At 44.5% G+C, this 21,318-nt stretch overlaps 1 protein-coding gene across 1 annotated transcript in view; it reads left to right on the top strand.

The window, feature by feature from the left end:
- Positions 1-21,318, top strand: part of LOC124802540 (protein expanded) — a 490,537-nt gene that overhangs the window by 358,664 nt on the left and 110,555 nt on the right. Inside the window, exon 4 of the mRNA XM_047263399.1 lies at positions 4,333-4,432. Within this exon, the coding sequence (XP_047119355.1) occupies positions 4,333-4,432 (100 nt within the window). The remainder of the gene's footprint in view (positions 1-4,332; positions 4,433-21,318) is intronic.

The following is a 21,318-nucleotide window of genomic DNA, read 5'->3' as shown; positions in this document are numbered from 1 at the left end:
CGTCACCGCCATACTGGCGTATCACTGGGTGTGATGGTGTGGGCTGCCATTGGTTACACGTCTCGGTCACCTCTTGTTCGCATTGACGGCACTTTGAACAGTGGACGTTACATTTCTGATGTGTTACGACCCGTGGCTGTACCCTTCATTCGATCCTTGCGAAACATTACATTTCAGCATGTTAATGCACAACCGCATGTTGCAGGTCCTATACGGGCCTTTCTGGATACAGAAAATGTTCGACTGCTGCCCTGCCCAGCACATTCTCCAGATCTCTCACCAATTGAAAACGTCTGGTCAATGGTGGCCGAGCAAGTGGCTCGTCAGAATACGCCAGTCACTACTCTTGATGAACTGTGGTATCGTGTTGAAGCTGCATGGGCAGCTGTACTTGTACACGCCAACCAAGCTCTGTTTGACTCAATTTCCAGGCGTATCAAGGCCGTTATAACGGCCGGAGGTGGTTGTTCTGGGTACTGATTTCTGAGGATCTATGGACCCAAATTGCGTGAAAACGTACTCACATGTGAGTTGTAGTATAATATATTTGTCGAATGAATACCCATTTATCATCTGCGTTTCTTCTTGGTGTATCAATTTTAATGGCCAGTAGTGTACTGAGACCTAACTAACCTAAGGACATACCACACATCCATGCCCGAGGCAGAATTCGAACCTGCGACCGTAGCAGCAGCGCGGTTCCGGACTGAAGAGCCTAGAACCGCTCGGCCACAGCGGCCGGCTGGACCAGTCTGCTCGAATGGACTGCAGCAGGTGTAATTCATTACTGTTTGTCGATGATATCCACAGAAAATAGATTTTTACCCTAATAGTACTGCAGCTCAGAGTTAAACTGATTATTGACCTCAAGTATAAGGAGACGCCACCGGCTGATTTCTCCGCCTTTCCCTCTGCACGCCACACACTGGTTTGTGAGCCATAAAGAGCTCGAAGCCCGACGAGCTGCGATAATATTTATACCGGCGGGGCGATCGAGCTGCTATCTGTGAGATCGCGGCCGGCGTCGCCTAATGGTCAGTAAACGCCACCTCTGGCGACAGAGGAATGCGGTTTCCCCGCTGCTCGGGCCTCCCGTCCTCCCGCCGTTCTCTCGGCGCTCCCGCTGACGAAAGCTGATGGCCGTCCCGCGGACGGTCCGCGCCACGCGAGCTTCACGTCTTGCGGTCGGCGCGCATTCCAGCTCCACGCAGCCTCTGTGGCCGACGAGGCCCGTAAAAATCAGTTTGGCTACCTGGAAACTCGTCCCGGGACGGCACGAATGATCTCTGCTCCCGCTGTTTTATTTTCTGTTCCACGCTCTTTTTGTGTCCGTCGGCGGTAGGGTAGGAATGGGGAGGTCGGGTTTAAAAATTCCTATCTTTCCCGGCACTGTCGTTTTCCGGCTCTGGCGGTTTTTCCGTGCGCTGACCTGTTTCCTTCGAGCCACGATGCGACGGCTGTAGGCTAAGAAATCTACTCTAACGGCTTACGCCGGTTTATGGTTCACGGTTCACGATTTGCAGGTTGCCTATCTAACGGCTTCCAGTGGCAATAAAAATTTAATGTTCAGTATTTCGCATAATTTCTGGCCGCATTTGAAGCTTTAAAATTCTGCCATAATCTACATATTAAAAGGTATAATCTTGTGTTAAAAATTGAACACAGCAAGACAAAGTTTTACAGTCACAAACTGTATATATGCCTTGATGCGCGCCAAATAACCTGATTATATACATTCAGTATTTGAGAATAAGGACACTTATTAGGCTTGCAACAAACTTTACACTTAATATGAAACCTTTAAGAAGTTATTTCTCGCTGTTACTGCACCCCCCCCCCCCCCCCTCATACAGATAAAAATTATGAAAAACTTGAGCATCGGGCATGACATTTTAATTTCGTTTCTTCTTTACTAATAATTCTATTCACAACGCATTTTGCAAACGGTAATCACATGTAGCACTGAACATATCTACAAAATTATATCATTTTACGACGCATGTTCAAGAGGTATGACGTCATAAACATTGAGATGTGTGAGAAACTAGGTTTAGCTTAAAACGGACACCAAATTACCCAGACCATACTCATCCAGTGTATGATAATCAGAGCATTAACGACTTCCAACAAACTTTAAACGTAATTCAAACCTTTTCTTAACTTTTCCTCGCTTACACGCATGACGTCAAATATTTAGCACATTTATGCTAGTCAGAAGTTAGAACTGCTGATATTTTTAAAAATTAGGGGAATTTAATATGCCGATATTTTTAAAAAATCATTATAGTCTCTCAATATATAGAGAAGATTATCGATATTTCGATATATCGTCTATCAAAATATCGGCTGCACATTGTAAATATACAGCCGGTTTCAAAGCTGTATATATAAGTACTGATTTATTATTAGATGTTATGTACATCAACAAGCTAACAGCCTGCCTATCCCCATTAGAGCGACTAGTGGAAGGAAAAAGTTTGGCGATAACTACTTTGCTAACAATGGTAACTGAATGTAAATGGCATAATAAAAGATGTCTGATGGGTCCGTCATTCGGTTTCGTCATGACTAGTTGATGGTTGGAGACAACATCTTTGTTACAGGTAGTCTGCGAAAACCAGTTCATAGATGTTGGCCGCTAATGAATCATGTATACGATTGGAGTTAACCCTCTCAGCGTCATTTAAAGCCTGAAGACGGTGTAATGGAGTACCGAAAGTTGTAGCCATATAATAAATAACATCGTAGGGACAACTGTAGGTGTTCCATTTTATCACATAAGAGAGCGGCCGAAGTCCCTCAGACCTGCAATCAGAATGATGGACATATATATTGGATTTTCCGGAACACTTCATTTCGACTTACCTGTTTTTTATTCATTTTTTTGCCAACGGTAGTGACCTAGCAGTTGTGTCAAAATTGTGTGGTGAACTTGAACATTGCAGTTTCTTCTGGTAGCGCCGAGCGCTGATTACGACATATCTCCCTCGCCCGTCTCCGCTCAGTGCACAGACCTGTCTCGCAATTTAGATTTTTGTTCATCATTTTCAGCAACTGTTTTCTAAGAATGCCGATGTGATGAAATAGCACACCAGTTGCGCTCGAAATTGTTTTTTAAGGCAACAAATGTGCTATTTATTCACACAAATGGTTCAAATGGCTCTGAGCACTATAGGACTTAACTTCTGAGGTTATCAGTCCCCTAGAACTCAGAACTACTTAAACCTAACTAACCTAAGGACAACACACACATCCATGCCCGAGGCAGGATTCGAACCTGCGACCGTAGCGGTTTGTTGTCGTCAAACAGCTTGTTCGCCGGCCTAGTTGCCGACATTCACCACAATTTTTTGAAGGCTTTGTCTAATGCAGTGATTAAAAAATTCATAAATTTCATCGTGTTTTGATATTTTCCGTGATTTTTCATATTGGTCCCATTGATTAGTAAGAAATTATAATTTCTCAGGTGTTTCGCAAGTGTTAGATGGAGTGCACAGTGTGGGCACACAGGTGTAGCAAATTTTAGAATTCGTCATTTACGTATTGTATTAAGACTGAAATTGCTACAAGCGTTCCAGAGTAATGCAGACTTTCCTATGCCATCCTCAAACACCACCGCCTCTCCCCGCAATCCCTGCCCCACCCTTGGGTGCCCTGTCACCAAGATATTTTCTCTAGTCAGTTAAGACAAATGTTTAGCAAGCTTGATAGAAATTTCTGGAGGCAAACGAGAGCTATGTGCGTTTTTCCTTAGCAGTTTCTCACCCCTACCCGCTTATAAGGTGTGTATCAAACAGTCTTTTATTATTTATTTTTCACAGATTTTAAGTTACACGCATACGTAGTTTGTTCGTAATTAGGCTTTCCAGAGGCCTTCCCCTTCCCTCATCCCCACTCCCTCCCCCTCCCTGTTTCTCTCCCGAAGGTTGCTTGAGGTCTCAAGTTACCATGATTATCTGAAACTACCCCAGACGTTCTAGAGCTTTACTGGAAACAGTCCATCATTATACAGGTTTATGAATAAGCAATCAAAATTAAATACTTTAAGATGTCCTTACACAGGGATACATATCCTTTGTCTACAGCATTAAATATCTCACCATATTTTTCTCTTTTAATCCTTTATTCATGGATACTTTTAGTAAAGTATTTATTCTTTATTGTTACTCACTAACTCCACCGTGTAATTTTTCAGTTAAGAATTATTTTTGGCAGGCCCTATTATGTATTTTACGCATCCGAAAATCTCTTTACACAATAAGTAAGCCTACCGTCAGTTGTTATGAATTGGTCCTAGATGTTAGACGAATGACACCAACGATCTCTTTGCAGGTGAAGTCGAGAGCAAAGGAACTGTACAAGCAGACATGCGCTCACCTGTCCTCTCAGGGAATGCTGGACACAGAACTTTTCGGATTGGCTATCGTTGTTGGTGAGTATTTTCTCAAAATTCATTCCTTATTTGCTTATTGTCCCTTTTAAATTATTATCTACTAACATGAAGAGCAAAGACTGGGATAACTTACTTTTTAAATTTCGAATTTGACAACGCACCCGTGATGTCAATACTAAACTGGAGAGACCACTCCATGAAACCGAGCCATGGCATCCGTCGTCACAGCCGCCATAGTACGTCAGTGCCAACCATCACATTCTTTTGAAATACGTTTACTATTTACTGAAACTACGTGACGCTAATTGGGATTAGTTTGCAGTTCACTGTTAATAGTGACTCGTACCTAGTAATCCTCCACTGCAAGATCAGTTTTGCAGCTATTCTGCTCTCTTCACAAATGTAAATTTTCGCATTACCACTAAAGATCTACCCAAATCAAACTTCTTAAAAATCTCATTTCTGTACAAGACAGATTAAGCTTTCACTTTAAATATTTACGCAACTGAACGACGAGGCAACATACCGACGCAGAATGAGGAAAGCATTGACAACAGAACTTATTTGTGTATGATTAGCCCGCCGTTCAGGCAATAAATCATTTTAACGTAGCCATCAAGTTTGAGCATTATTAATTATTTTTTGGTGGGAACACTTCTCCCTATATCTCTGTAGACGTCAATGGACAACTAAACTGCACAACCATGGTTGCTTTGTATCACTCCGCTGCAGAGTGAAAATCTCATTCTGGAAACATCCCCCAGGCTGTGGCTAAGCCATGTCTCCGCAGTATCCTTTCTTTCAGGAGTGCTAGTTCTGCAAGTTCTGTAAAGTTTGGAAGGTAGGAGGCGAGGTACTGGCAGAAGTAAAGCTGTGAGGACGGGGGCGTGAGTTGTGCTTGGGTAGCTCAGTTGGTAGAGCACTTGCCCGCGAAAGGTCCTGAGTTCAAGTCTCGGTCCGGCACCCAGTTTTAATTTGCCAGGAAGTTTAATACAATCCTGTTTTGCATCCTCACGCGACCGGCACAAAATTTGAATACGCATCATTTTTCAGACTTAGAAATACGCCTACCAAATTTCGTTTTGTAACACAACTCCTTTACCATGTTGCAGTTTTTCTCTGTCAGTATATTTATCATATTCACACATAGTTGTACACAAATTTCAGCTGCGTCTGTAGCGAATTTCGTGTTGCTGTTTCGTTTTCACGCAGCTAATTGTTTTTGGTATCATATTTCCCGAACTATGTTCCACCCGCCAGGGTAGCCGAGAGCGCTAACGCGCTGCTTCCTGGACTCGAGTAGGCCCGCCGGCCAGCCTGGATGTGGTTTTTAGGCGGTTTTCCGCATCCCGCTAGGTGAATACCGGACTGGTCCCCACGTTCCGCCTCAGTTACACGCGTCGCAGACGTTTGCAACACGTCCGCTCTATTTCACGATTTCCACTAGATGCAGACTGTTGGGGTACACTGATTCCGTCCTGTGGGGTACGGGATGGCAGCAGGAAGTGCATCCGGCCATCCCTAAAAACTAGCATTGCCAAATCCGTTGTAACCACGCCGACCTTGCGATCGCTGCGGGACTATGGCGTAAGCGAAAGAAAGAAAGATTTCCTGAACTATGTTCTGTACAATGATATAATCTGGTAGGTACATCCAATGGTATATGAAGCATTTAGTCTGTGAAATCCATTGCGAATAGAATTAGCAGCAAAGGAGGAATAAATTAAAACGTCATGCGTGATGCGACCATTTTTCAGACAGCACAGTGTTTATGGCGTCATATCTCCAGAACTACGTGTCATCCAATGACATAATGTTGCAGATACATTCAGTGCTATATGTGGGTACTGTCTGCAAACGAATACAGTCAATAGTAAAGAAGTATCAAGTTAAAACGTCGTGTCTGGTGCGGCAGTTTTACTGCATCGACTGCGAAAATTTCCTTCCATCATTTTGTGGGGCTTCTCAGCGATATAAAGTTTGTCGCAAGTCACTAAGTACTCTTATTCTCAACTATTGGATGAATAAAATCCGGGTTTCGTGCGTCGTGGGCTCTACCTCTTTTTCATCCCCGCCCCTTTGATAAGCAGGTAGTTCTTAACCCCTCACAGCGATTCTTTCCAGACAGTAAGTGATAAACGTACCAAGCTTCGTTGGAATCAGTCGAGTGGATCACGAAGAGGTGTTCAACATGCGCACATACATACAGGGTAACAATTATTGAACTATCAAAAAACGTAAATTAATAACAAACTACGGCGTGCGTACACTTGATTCAGCACGTAAACGTCACTACAGATATTCATATTTAGGTTATGACATGTTCGACATGCCTGCCATCCTTGGCGATGGTGTGGCGCAGACGAATAGCGAAATTCTGCATGACCCGCTGAAGTGTCGGAATATCGATGCTGTCGGTAATCTCCTGAATGGCTATTTTGAGCTCAACAGTGGTTTTGGGGTTATTGCTGTACAGCTGGTCTTTAATATAGCCACATAAAAAGGAGTCGCTGTTCATAAGAGACCTTCATCCCCTCGTACTGTTACGGATTTATGGACAGCCCTGCAGGATTCATGGTGTCAGTTCCCTCCAGCACTACTTCAGGCATTGGTCGAGTCCGCGCCACGTCGTGTTGCGGCTCTTCTGCTTGCTCGAGGGGGCCCTACACTATATTAGGCAGGTGTATCTGTTTCTTTGGCTCTTCAGTGTATAAACAGAAATGTACTTACTTAAAACCAGCACAAAGTGCACATGCCCAAGTGAAGTTAAAAGGCAGCACATTTGCCGTGGACTGCTCATCAGAGTGAGTATAGAAAAGTGACCACGCTAAAACCACCTTTCAAATGCGCCTGACGTAAGTCAACCGTATGTTGCGAGAGTCGTCGAGGGCCTAGAGTCTAAATAAACAGAAACAGAGCCGGATTAGAGGCTATGCGAAGGCCAGGATGTACGTTACTACGTCCCCGACGGAGTAATTGGTATGTGGTAGACGTTGCGGTCGCCTCGTTTTTCAGACGTTTAGTCGCTTGGTTACGGGTACTTGAACAGTGCTTTCATTTGCTACGGTTATGTCAATTTGCGTGTTGCGTTTCAGTGATATTGCTATACAAACTTGCCACTGACTGGTCTTCCGTAAGAGTAGCTTCTTTGGCTTAGCTATACTTGGTAGCTCCTGGTCTTCGTTTAGTCTCAAATCAGGCTCTGTTTGGTTTTATTTGTACTCTAGGGCCTCCCCGACGCTTGCAAGATATGGTTGATTTAGCTCAGGCACGTTTGAAAGGTGGTTTTAGCGAGGTCACTGTTCCGTAATCCATTTGATGAGCTGTACACATCAGATGTGCTGTCTTTTAACTTAACTTGGACATGTACACTTTTTACTAATGTTAGGTGTGTTCGCTGTTGTCTGTATATTTTGTCATTATTTCCCTTGGTACTACTGGTAGCGTTTTCGTGGGTCTTACTGTTCAGACATATGGTTTCATTTCTAGTATACAGTTGCACATGAAGATGGGGTTGAGACGCCGAAACTAGGTGGTGTAAGATTAGAGTAAAAAAAATTTTTACAACTGTGGCGGAAGTTTCAATTATGATCAATTTACATAACAGTTGTGGACGTCCCACTTAAAGAAACTTATGTTAGCTTTAGAGAGACTGGAATGTCCTTGATGGATTTTTTACTCAGATTTCAGCCAATTTCTTACTACATAAATACTCTGCAAGCTCAGCTCGGTCCTATACTGCGAGTAATTTTTGCATTTTGATTGTTTTTTCCTTAGTTCAATTTTGAGGCCAAGAAACATGTATTCATCGACAGTTTCTATAACTTGGTTACCAACTGTAAGTGGTTAACTGTCTGGGCATAGTATTTTTGTGTCATTGATGTTCATCTTATAAGTTCTTTTCGAGATACTATCCATTCTCTTCGATTGTTCTTCCAAGCCATTTGTCGTCTGTGGCAGAATTACATTGTCGACGCCAACCTCAACGTTTTTATTTCATCTCCCTCAACTTCGTTTTTATACTGCACCGAATGATTGTAATAAGCTGTGGTAGTCAACCTGGTCCCTACCATCTACTGATGGGTGTTCCAGCTTCCATGGCGAAGAGTAGGTGGTAGGGGTTTTTAAAAACATTTTATTACGTTTTTATATGAAATTGACATAGAGTATTTGGTAAAAATATTATTGTATGCTTTAACTTGCAGTAACTCTGTTTTATAATTTTTATAGAATAAAGCTACTTCCCTATTTTGTTAATGACAAGTACTGTTGAGCTGGTGGGCAGTTAGAAAATTTTACTACTAATAGAGGTACAAAAGTGGGCGGCAGGAAAAACAGGTTGACCACTTCTGGTCAAGGAAAACGGAATTTACCTCATTCCAGCACTTTGATTACAGCCTGTAAAAGTGAGCTAAACAGCACGCTACGTAATGAGTTAGAGTGTAGCTGGACTCGCAACGTGCCCCTGACACACTTCACGGCACAGTAACCAACTGTGTGAGAGGTGAACGCAATTAATGCCGCCGGTGTTCGACCGGGGGACCTCGGCGTCCTCAGCAGCGTTGCCTAACGGCCAGCTTCCGTGGCTGTCCTCAGTAAAGGCGACACGACACGACGTGACACGTATAACTCGACCCTTCCTTTCCACTTTCGCCTTTCGTACGGACGGCGGCTTCCCAGAAGTCAGCTGTCGCCGGCCACGGCCGCAGCAGCGCGCGGGACACTTGCGGCGGCGGCCGCGCGCGGCGCCACCGTCGCCCGGCGGTGGCCGCGCAGCCGACTACCTCGCTACCGGAGTTACTCCATTACCCGACACGAATTAGTCCGAGCCGGGGGCCCCCTCCCCGCGCGCGCCTGCCGTCCCGCCCACCAAACAATGTATTAAATCTAAATAATTCCGATCTCCCGAATTGATAAATGATCGTACGTTAGGAATAATGAAGCGGGCATTCTCCGGCGCCGCTCCGCGCGGGGCCCGGCGTGCCCCCGGGGCAGCCCCGTTTCCGTCCTTTTTTACTGTTTTACTCGCCCCTCCTCCGCCTCCCTCTCCTCCTCCTCCTCCTCTTGCTCCTCATCCCATCCCATCCCGTCCCGCTGTGCTGTTGTACGTGCCTGGAAGAGATGTTGGGGCCCGGGCAGCTGAACATTCCTCGTGGTGTAACCAGGTAGCCAGGTATAAGCCGGGCCGCGTCTTCGATTCATCACGCCAGCCGGCGGGGCTCGTCCGCTCCGTGCCGCCTGCCAGCTATCTTTTGTTTCTTTAGGCGCCACGCCTTGCCGGCGGAACCACATTGTGTTAGGCAGAATTCACGGTTTTTGCGAATGGCTAATTTCTCCTTCAAACTACGTTTACCTGAACAACTTTACTCGTGCGCCCTCACGCCAGACAAGCACATGATACACTGCTAGAACGGGAACACATCATACAGGCTTGACATATTCATGACGTTTTGCGAATGACTAATTCCTCTTCGAAATTACAGTAATTGAACAATCGTACTCATAGGGTCGTAAGGCAGACAAGTTCATGATACATCGACTACCAGAGCGGAAAGACATCAAATAATTCGCTATATTTATGAATATTGTGAATGCTTGGCGTCTGCTCTCTCGGATATGCCCGAAAAAAAAGTGACACCGCGCGGAATCCACAGCTGCGATACATTTGCTGTATAGGGACTGCGGATAGGTGATGCTAGGTGAGAGCGTGGGTCGGCCGGGAGCATGCCGACATAGTCTGCGCAGTTGCGGTAAACGCTGTGTCCGGGTGGTGCAGTGGTTCACGCAATTGCCTAGTAAATTGGAGATCCCGGGTTCGAATCCCTACCCGGCACACATTGGCACTCGCCGCTGCTGATACCACATAAAGTCCCGATGCAGCTGGCATCAATTGTCCCCTCCCATTCGTTTCTTCCCCATCCACCTTCACTTTACATAATTTTGAGAATTTCTTAGGATAATTTCTTAAGCCAGAACAGGACATGATACATTGACCAGAACAGGACATGATACATTGGCTGCTAGAGTGGTAAGACATCATAGAGGCTTAACACAATGCATGGCTTTTGCGAATGACTAATTTCTTTTCAAACTACGAATAATTGAACAATCGTGCTTGTAGGATCTCACATGGTACAAGCTCATTACACACACATCAAAAAAGGTTTTGCATCACCCCGGTTCCCAGAGCTCCTTAAGATAGACGTTGACTGTGGATATTGTCTCTTTGACTGTTCAGAGATGTCAGTAAACCCGCCCAAAGATGTAAAGAACCATGCATGAGCAGCGCCTGTTACACGGAGGGAGTTAAATTTCTCTCTCTCTCTCTCTCTCTCTCTCTTTAACCACCAACATTCTTTTCACTCTAACCTGCACATCTGCTACAACCAAGTTGTGGTCAGAGTATAAGCCTTGGCATTTCTGTTGCACGTCCGGAATCTACTCTGTATTAGTATGTAATCGATCTGGCATCTGCTATTGTCTACATTCGATGTCCATGTGAACCGTCTTCTTTTGCGATGTTCAAAAAGCGTGATTCCAACTACCAATAGGTTTTCCTTACAAAATCTGACCATTCTCGCACCTCTTTCGTTTCTGTTACCCAACCCAAGCTTTCTAACCACATTTCCGTCTTTCCCCTTGCCAACCACCGCGTTCCAATCTCCCATTACTATGATGCACGCCTTTTTCTTCTCTCTCTCCAACAGTGATTCAATTCTGCTGTAGCACTCTTCAGTCTCATTGTCGCTGTCTTGGCTGGCTGGCATGTAGGCCTGTATCAAAACTACATCTTTCTTGTGACCTTTCAACCTCGGCATCATCAATCTGCTATTTATGTATTCCACGTTCATTATCATGGTTTTTACCTTCTTCTTTACCATGATAACTACACCATTCACTCCGTTTTTTTCCTCCTCCTCCTGAATAAAATAGTTTGTAGTCACCACTCTGTAACACACCATCGCCCCCCCCCCCCCCCCCAAATCTCACCTCGCACATTCCAAGAATATCTATATTGTTGTGCTCCATCTCTTTTTCGCATTTTCCAATTTGCCAGATTGTAAGAGTGTGCGAAAGGTCAATGGACCAATCCTTAGCTTTTCCTCTTCCTCTTTCCATTTCTTTTTCTTTATCTTGACACTTCCAATTAGCCTCAATGTACTCCCCCTCCGTAGACTCGATTGAGGGGATGTTTTACCTCCGGAATCATTATTTTGCACACAGAGTGCCATGTCAAGTTCGCCTTGGTAATAGTAATATGGTAGCTTACCGTTGCTTTCCACATATGATACCAGCCGGCCACTCTGGGTCAGACGCTGTTTGCATTCGCTCACTCTTGAGTCAGACACTGCAGCTGCCTGTTGGTCCGCGGGAGGTATTTGATTTCCCTTGGTTCAAATGGCTCTGAGCACTATGGGACTCAACTGCTGAGGTCATTAGTCCCCTAGAACTTAGAACTAGTTAAACCTAACTAACCTAAGGACATCACAAACATCCATGCCCGAGGCAGGATTCGAACCTGCGACCGTAGCGGTCCTGCGGTTCCAGACTGCAGCGCCTTTAACCACACGGCCACTTCGGCCGGCTTTGATTTCCCTCTTACCACTCATATCTGAGAGGCGTTCCCCGATCTGCCACCTGGGGACGCGCCCTCTAGGGGTTTCAGGCTCCCCCGAGGGGCTCTTACCTCAGTCAGACTCATGGTATATTGTCCACCAGGGCGAGAAGACTTAATACAGACGCAAAGAATGCTCATTTCCATCCCCTATTGCGAAATAGAATGCTGTCTTGGAGAAATTAACCACCAGCGACAGTATTTTCGAAATACAGAAGTGCGTTACAAATGCCAGTTCTAGAACATCCTGATGTTGGTAATCTAAGAACTACTCACTCGACCACGCGACGTATTACATGAGGAATTTTTAGCCCTATAACTTTCATTCTCTCACAGTTAGCTCTTTTCAACTCGTCAGATCCACTTGTTCAGATCATCTTGGGTTTTTGTGACAGCCTTACTGCCTGAACATAAATTTCCTGCCCAGCTGTTTTCCTGTCCTGTATAAAAAGTTGTGCTTTTCGTGCTTTTTTTGAAGTCTTCTTTTGCTGCATCGATTTGTGTTTCTAATTTTCCTTTACTGCGAGTGTCTAAAATTCTTCAACCTATCTACTTAAAGTGGTTGGTCCCAGTCTTTCAGAATGCCCACAGAATTTTAATCTGCGTTATTTCATATCCGAATTCATATTGGTGCAATTTCCAGTTTATTTATTTGCTCTTAGCCTGTACGTTCCTTCTTCAGTATGTATGAGTTTGACAAAAATATGGACACACCGCAAGAAATTCTTGCTTGAACATAAATGCAGCTGTTAGCCAAGCCTGCAGGTTGCGCTGTTGTGTTTGCCCACAAACGGTACCTCTGCGATGTTCTCAATACGTTGCAAATGTCAGTCGCGGTCTGAACAATGTTCTGTGCGGTTTTGAGTGCATTATGTCGGAGCTAAGTGAATTCGAACTTGGGCAAGTTGTTAGTGCTGGCATATTGGGTGCATCCGCATGCGAGATAGCCGAAGTCTTCTGTGTTTTAAGAGGCACCGCATCGAAGATTTATAGAGGAAATCGGAAAAACGACATCCGCTAACTCACAATGAGGGCGAAAGCGTATGTTGTGGTATCGTGACGGACTATCATTGAAGAGGACTGTGTCGAAAAATAAGAGGATGACAGTTGCAAAAGTCACTGCGGAACTGAATGTCGCACTGGTGAACCCTGTCAGTACCGAAACAACACGAAGCGAGCTTCAGAAGCAGGGAACTGCAGGGCGACCTAAAATTCCACAACTACTGATCAGTGATGCAAATGTCCGTAACATGGTAACGTGATGCCGAAGCCATAAATCCTGGACTACGAAACAATTGAAGAAAGTCATTTGGTCGGAGCCGGCCGCTGTGGCCGAGCGGTTCTAGGCGCTTCAGTCCGGAACCACGTGGCTGCTACGGTCGCAGGTTCGAATCCTACCTCTGGCATGGATGTGTGTGATGTTCTTAGGTTAGTTACGTTAAAGTAGTTCTAAGTTCTAGGGGACTGACGACCTCAGATGTTAAGCTCCATAGTGCTTAGAGCCATTTGAACCATTTGAATCATTTGGTCGGATGAGTTTTGTTGCATAGTGTTTCAAAACTGTCGAGTTTACGTCCAAAGAGTGAAAAATGGTGGATGCTGGTGATGACTTCGGCAGCCATATCGTGGTATTCCATTGACCCTATTGTTACTATGCAATTTCGCATTACTGGAAAGGATTATGTAACCTTGTGGAGTGACCAGATTTTGCACCCTTTTATGTTTCACCAACAATTGCAGAGAATTTGTGGATCAGACCTTGTCCTTTCAGAATAGAGACTTAGTCTATTATCGTTATCACTTTCTAAAAGAAAAGTCGTTTCTAAAAGAAAAGTAATGCCATCATGAATGTAACATATGACAAAAAAACAACCGCTTCAAGAGGTTAAGTTAATGCACACAGTAGTCAGATACGTTAATACACATTTTGTATTCAACAAAATGAAGGATCACGTTAAAAGTGGTTTAGATAATGTACTGTAATTTAAAACTAAATTAAAGGATATTTTAATTTAGCATCATGACGGAGTGCGGAACGTGGGCCCCATATCGATAACGTATTTCGTAATGTTAAGACCTTTCATTATATTGCACTTAAATTATATTCATTGTACATCGTTGCTCTCCGTTCAGTGCATGGAGTATGAGCAATGAATGTAATGTAATGACGTGCCACAGGAACCTGATGGGGAAGTCAGTTAATCATTTGTCCCATACGTCATCTGCACGAATTTCATCATAATGATGTGGGATGAGTCAGTTTACAGGCTGTTTATTTTCTTTTGTATCATTGTTCGAAAGACTAGAAGTAAAAAAAGTTAAAGCCAAATATGAAGCGAGATTAGCTACATAGCAACGAAGTCGGTCCTCTGTGGTTGTGGGCTTCCTTTTATGATTTTTTTCTGGCCCAGTTAGAACTGATTGCGTTCGTAGCTCACTTATTCCTCATAACTGAGTTTCGGATGCGTACCTTCGGAGTGAGACAGCGACGGCTATTCGCTCCAAAGAGGACTGATACACACGTAAGCCCAGAGAAAATGGGAAAAGTTGGAAATGGAAATGTCGTGTGGCTAGGGCCTCTCGTTGGGTAGACCGGTCGCCTGGTGCAAGTCTTTTGAGTTGACGCCACTTCGGCGACTTGCGTGTCGATGGGGATGTGATGTTGGTGGTTATGACAACACAACACCCAGTCCTTGAGGAGAGACAACCTCCGACCCAGCCGGGAATCGAACCCGGGCCCGTTGGTACGACATTCCGTCGCGCTGACCACTCAGCTACCGGGGGCGGACCTGGGAAAAGTTAACCACATATGACTGCAAGCGTGAAATTAGTCTATAATAGACGGAATTACCCAGTGGGTTTAATAAAAATTACCATATTAATAAGTCGGTGGCCGTTGTGGGCTAAAGGGTAGATCACTAGACTTCCGCCATGGAGGTCGTGGGTTCAGTCCTGGACAGGGATGGGGATTTTCCCTCGTTCCAGCCCCTCCAAGAGATCAGCTTGCTATCAAGTGAATACCGAGGAATTTTCCCGGAGCTAAAAGACGGGCTGGGCAATGGGCTCGCCACCCCCCCCCCCCTTTCTAGTGCCGTGGCGGAGGAGGACTGAACTCTACTTGGAGTCAGGCCAATAGCCCGGTCACGAGCTTGTGCCAAATAAATTACCTTTATATAAGTAACTCATGTTACAAATGAAACACAGGTTTAATAGCAAAGCAAGCATATACTCCTTCTGTACTACACATGCAAGCAGTGTTTAAATATTCCTCTGTAGGACAGGAGTTGTCAGAACATGTAGTTTCAGATTACATTTAAGAATTGTTTTATTGCCTCCCAGATGGTTGTGTTATTCAGCAAATTATCAAGAATTTTTGTGCGTGGGCACTGAGTTCCTTCCTGGGATATTGACAGCAATGAGTTACGAAGGTCATTTTCCCTAAGTTATAGCTGTGGACATTATTCGTGTTTTGCGACTGTAAGTCGCATCATAGAAATAAATGGTATATAAACTAAAAGTACTGATTGCAGCATACAGCTGTTCATCAAGGCACTATACGACAATACGTGTTTTATACGATGGTTTAATGCGAAATTAACGGTAAAGGTCGTCTGTATTTCCTTCGATATGTAGCGAAGATGAAACGTAACTGTTCTCGATGCTAAACAAATAAGCAACAAATTTTAATGAAACTGGTATCGTATAAAGTGTTAAGTGCTGCAGGTTTCTGTTTGACCATGTTGTTTATGTTCCTTACTGGCGCTTTATTATGGTCCTGTTAAATCGTTTCTGGGATGACACCTTCATTTCATACAGGGTCTTCTTAGCCCAGACAGAGGTATTGCCGCTACAATGGAAGACTCGCAGACAACGTCGTATGGTGTAGTGAATAGCCGCTAACACTGAGTAATCTAAGGGGTACGATAAGGTTCAGTAGAAAACGTCACGGACATCCACACTTTAAAAACAGCTGTAAGCTAAAATATAGCTTTCAGGGCGACAGGTTCGTTGTTTACAACTAAGAGGAAGTGCAGATTTGTAAAGGAAAAGAGAACGAGGAATCCATTCAAAACCCAAAAGTCATAGAAGATACCAACCTTCATGGGAGCAACTGACTCGAATATTGGAGCGGAGAATTGCCTTTCAAATCATTATATCGCTGGTGGGTTCAAATGGCTCTGAGCACTATGGGACTTGACATCTTAGGTCATCAGTCCCCTAGAACTTAGAACTACTTAAACCTAACTAACCTAAGGACATCACACACATCCATGCCCGAGGCAGGATTCGAACCTGCGACCGTAGCAGTCCCGCGGTTCCGGACTGAAGCGCCTAGAAGCGCACGGCCACTGCGGCCGGCTCGCTGGTGGGGGCAGTATAGGTTTTTATCGCAGAATTCGTAATAACCGAACTGTCTTGTGTGTTATATTCAAAACGACCCTTGACGTCTCAGGGAGTAATATGATGTGACATTGTTGAAACTAATCAGTATGTTGAAACCTAGCAGCTCTGGGGGTGTGATCGTTCGAAGCTGTCTGAGGCCACCTACAGAGATGAAGACTGACGCGTAGGAAAAAGGCAGAATGTTGGTTTGTAGGAACAATTCTGAGAAACTCTAGTACGTCTAAGAGGAAGGAACTTTCATAGACTAATCCTTCACTGTGTATAGTAAGTGGGTTACGTGTCGGGCGGAAATGCTTAGAGAGAAGGTTTTCAGAGACAGTAAAAACTGTGCGCAGAAAAATCGCTTTCTTTAATCAGAAAAAGACTCACACAGGCCTGAATGAGAAGGAACGTTGTGCCTTATACTACAAGCCTTTTTAATTTCTGTCTTCCTCGACATGACGCTCCAGTACAAGTATCAATTCCAAATTGGCGGCCGGCCGTTGTGGCCGAGCGGTTCTAGGAATTTCAGTCTGGAACTGCGCGACCGCTACGGTCGCAGGTTCGAATCCTGCCTCGGGCATGGATGTGTGTGATGTCCTTAGGTTAGTTAGGTTTAAGTAGTTCTAAGTTCTAGGGGACTGATGACCTCAGATGTTAAGTCCCATAGTGCTCAGAGCCATTTTGCAAATTGGCATAAGCCGCATGTGCACACAGGCAGAATATGTTGTTACCATTGTGTGTGAATAAGGAGGAAAGAAAATTATTGTAGCGCTAGATGTTCCCCGACGCGAACGGTAGCGGATATATGGAGGTGTAGAACCTGTATCTCACACTATTGAAACTGCTCATGGACATACCGCTCATTTCGACATGGCAATATGTAAAAACTTTTCACCCAGAGGCTAAATAAACTTTGCGGAAGCTAAACATACTTTGCAAGAGACTCAATATACCTTGCTTACTATAAATTACGTAACAGAAAGAGCAAAAATTTCATAGTGTTCAAACTTAAAATAGACTGAAACCATAATAAAACCTGAAAGTATTGAGATACAAGGGCTTCAAGGTTTAAAGTTCAACATTTGGCTGAATCCTTATGCTGTAGTCCTCACCGACCGGTTGTAAAAAAATATTTAAGATAGTAGTACTAATGTGAGCAGTATCCATCGCTGCTGTGAACTGAGTTTATGTGCACATGCCGTCGCCTTTGACATACTTCTCTTCGGTATTTGCGCTGCGCAATAAAATTTAATTATACCATTCTTTTGGGTTATTGCGCTACATATAACGGATCACTAACGAAACTATTCCATGACACACAAATTCATCATTTTGAAGGAAATTCCTTCCCGACTGTTAGTTTGTGTTTTTCACACGAAAATAATACAGTGTGATACAGAAAGAGAGTTCCCCCGCTGTTAATTACAGACAAACTATGAAAGACAGAAACACATTGCGCGTGTCACTGTATAGAGAGAGGTTCAAAGTTTTATGTTCGCACACGCACACTATGTCATACACTCGACATGAGCACTGTACGTTGCTCGAGAAACATCTAAAAAGTAATCCATTTTATTCCACACAGAAATCAACAGGTCCCTGTTTATTGGATCGACACCTCTTGCAGACGGTCTGCCATAGAGGGACAAAGACTGTCTTTTATGTAGCGGCCGGCCGCTGTGACCGAGCGGTTCTAGGCACTTCAATCCGGAAACGCGCTGCTGCTACGGTCGCATGTTCGAATCCTGCCTCGGGTATGGATGTGTGTGCTGTCCTTAGGTTAGTTAGGTTTAAGTGGTTCTAAGTCTAGGGGACTGACGATCTCAGATGTTAAGTCCCATAGTGCTCAGAGCCATTTGAACCATTTTTTTGTAGCAAACAAAACAAAATCGCGAGCCGTGAGGTCTGGTGACCTGGGAGACCAAAAGAAATAAAAAGATCTTGTTGTCCCCCTCTTCCATCCCAACGTTGTAAGACGGTGTTTTTAAGATAACGCCGCACCTCAAGTTGAAAATGAGGCGGAGCGCCGTCATGTATAAAAATCATATCATTGGAATTTTCGTGAAGTTGAAGAAATAACAGGTTTTGCAGCACGTCGAGGTATGACATTCCAGTCATAGTTTTGTCCGAAAACAAAAGAAAGGTACATAAAGTATGTGAACAGAAATGGCTCAAAACACGTCCAGTGAGTCTCTTTCATTTTCGACGACGACGCCAGGATTTTGTGGTCCCCAAATTCTTTTATTCTGGCGGTTTACTTTACCCGGTAGATCAAAAGTCTATTCGTCCGAAAAGAAGAATCGTTCGGAAAAAGTGTCCTCTCCCACCTCCTGGAGAACTGAAATGCAAAGGGGTAGCCGTGCGGTCTAGGGCGCCTTGTCACGGTTCTCCACGGATCTCCACGTCGGAGGTTCGAGTCCTCCCTCGGGCATGGGTGTTTGTGTTGTCCCTAGCATAAGTTAGTTTAAGTCAGATTAATTATTGTGAAGGCTTAGGGATCGATGACCGCAGCAGTTGGTCCCATAAGACCTTACCACAAACTTCCAAAATTTGAAATGCAAAATTCGTACCTTCTGTTATGGTCGCCGGGAGGCAACTGCCGCAGCAACTGCAACTTGTAAGGCGCCGTTTCAAAACACGCTGCACCGTTGTTTGTGGACGTTGAAGCTCCTGGCTTGCTCGTATTGTGAACTTCTGAAGAATCAGTGTGAACGCATCTCGTATGCGCTCGACATATTCATCAGACGGGCGTGTCCGACCAGTGCTATTCCTTTTGCACATACAACCATCTTCCAAGAATTCTGTATGACAGTCGTTAATCTGCTTGTGCAGATATGGTTTCCTCTGAATCGACGGCGAAATGCGCGTTGCACTTGAATAATGGATTGGGTTCGCGCAAATTCCAACACGCAAAATTATTTCTCTTGTGGTGTAGTCGCCATGTTACTTACAAACAAACAAGACTCGCAACTGTGTCGAAAGTTTGAACATTCCTCTGTCCAGTGACATGCCGCAATGTATTTCTATCCTTCATAGTTTGTCTGTATTAACTGAAATCTCTTCGTCCTTTTTGAATCACCCGGTACACATAGGCGTAGTGACGCTGTACTTCGGGCGGAGACTTCAATGCGTGGTATGGACAGTTGCCTTACCCTTCGCTGCACCCATCGTATTTCCGCCGTACGCAGTCGCGCATCTGCTGAGTTGTTGTTAGTTATGTGAGATAAATAATTTCATCGTTCGTGAACAAAGAAAAAGCTTATTGAAAACTGTGAAATGATAGCTCGTGTACTAAAGTGCGAACTGTTTAGCGCTCCGTAATTTGGCGTGCTTTGTTGCAAGTGGCGTTCGTACGACGAATGCGGCCAATGTGTGGCTGAATATAGTAGTTTCTGCGTTGGCACCATGAAAAAATACGATGCTGGAACGAAGGACGATTCAATGGTAAATCTACTTCTGCTAACACTTCAAGTGTTCAAGTGGCACGTTCATGGTGCATATTTTAGCGCGGAGGAGAGGGAGAAGTGTTGCTCTGTTGACCATAAGAATTTAAAAATATACTTTTTGCATTTACGTATTCGTCATAGCGATATTAGGCAATCTTCAGCCTGTGGCCTTCTTGGCAACGAACATCGGCCATCCGGTACAAACACTCGCGCGAGTCGCTTCGGCTCCCTTCGCCTGCGTTCGGGGTTTCTCGGGTGCCACGGTCCGGGCCCCGTTGGCCTTCTGCCTGCCTGGCTGGCTGGCTCGCTCGCTACCTGTGTTCGTTGTTTTATTTTCAAAACCAGATAAGAAAAGATGATGGTCCTGCGTTAGGAATGCGAGAGCGAGCCAGCCGTGGGGGAGAAAAAAATGGTGTGGACGGGGCAGGGACTTGGGGAGGGGGCTGTCCGGAGCGCGGAGGGGGGAGGGGGGCACAACAACATATATTTCTGCTGCTACTGTGCTGCGCTGCTGCACGGTACAGCCGCTTCTGCGCCCAACTGGGGCCCGCCGCGGAGGCCGGCGCGCCTCTGCGCCCCAGCCTTGGCGGCGCTCACGTACAGTTGCGTCCTCCGCGGTCAGCGCTCACCACAGTGGCTCCGGGAATCGGAAGCCTAACGCTGGTATTTAAAATAGTCATGCCGCATTTTGGAACTCGATGATGCGTCAGAATATTTTTCTAATATTCACTCTGGAACCTCCACGACATAAGAGAGGCATTAAGCCCCTTTTACACGATCGATTTTATTGTCTCAGTTGACTACTCGAGGCAAGTACGTCTACTGCATCGCCTCCAACTTTTTAGTCCCGTATTGATTTTCGTTTGTTTTGAGTGGTCATTTTCGTATACACTTCAGCGACAAAACTGTCGGTGTATTAACAGCTGTCTGCTGTGCAGTTTGGCATTTGAACCATCAAAGTGAGGTTATGAGGGAATATTATTTTTACAGAAATATCGAAATTAGTAACAAAATGTAGGAACAAGCAACGACGATAGTTTATTAATGACCAAAGCAGAATTCGTAGTGCAAGTTCTTGTTAAAGGTCGTGGTAATTGTTCACACTCTTGAAAACTTAAGGTATAGGGGTAGCGTCATCCAAATATTGCAGTACATATATATTTGCTTGAGAGAGTATATACTTTAAAACACATCACACAACACGTAGAACGCGGTAAATAGAACCATTTTGATTTATCCTTTGTATCTTGTTTTTCTATTCTTTTCTTTTTTGGCGAAGTGTCAAATGGCAACGAATATTACTCTTCTCGTCCAGTAATACTGACTTTCTCACTAACGAAATAATTTTCAATAAAACACATTTACCTGTTTACGTTCTTATTTATGCATAGTGTCATTTTTCTCCGAAAAACGAAAATTTCGTGTCTCTTGCAGAAGGACGCCAAAAGGTATAAATGCGAGGCTCTTGTATGACTTTT

Source organism: Schistocerca piceifrons, chromosome 6 (assembly GCF_021461385.2).
Source record: "Schistocerca piceifrons isolate TAMUIC-IGC-003096 chromosome 6, iqSchPice1.1, whole genome shotgun sequence".
Classification (NCBI taxonomy): domain Eukaryota; kingdom Metazoa; phylum Arthropoda; class Insecta; order Orthoptera; family Acrididae; genus Schistocerca; species Schistocerca piceifrons.
This window is presented reverse-complemented; position numbering and strand designations above follow the sequence as displayed.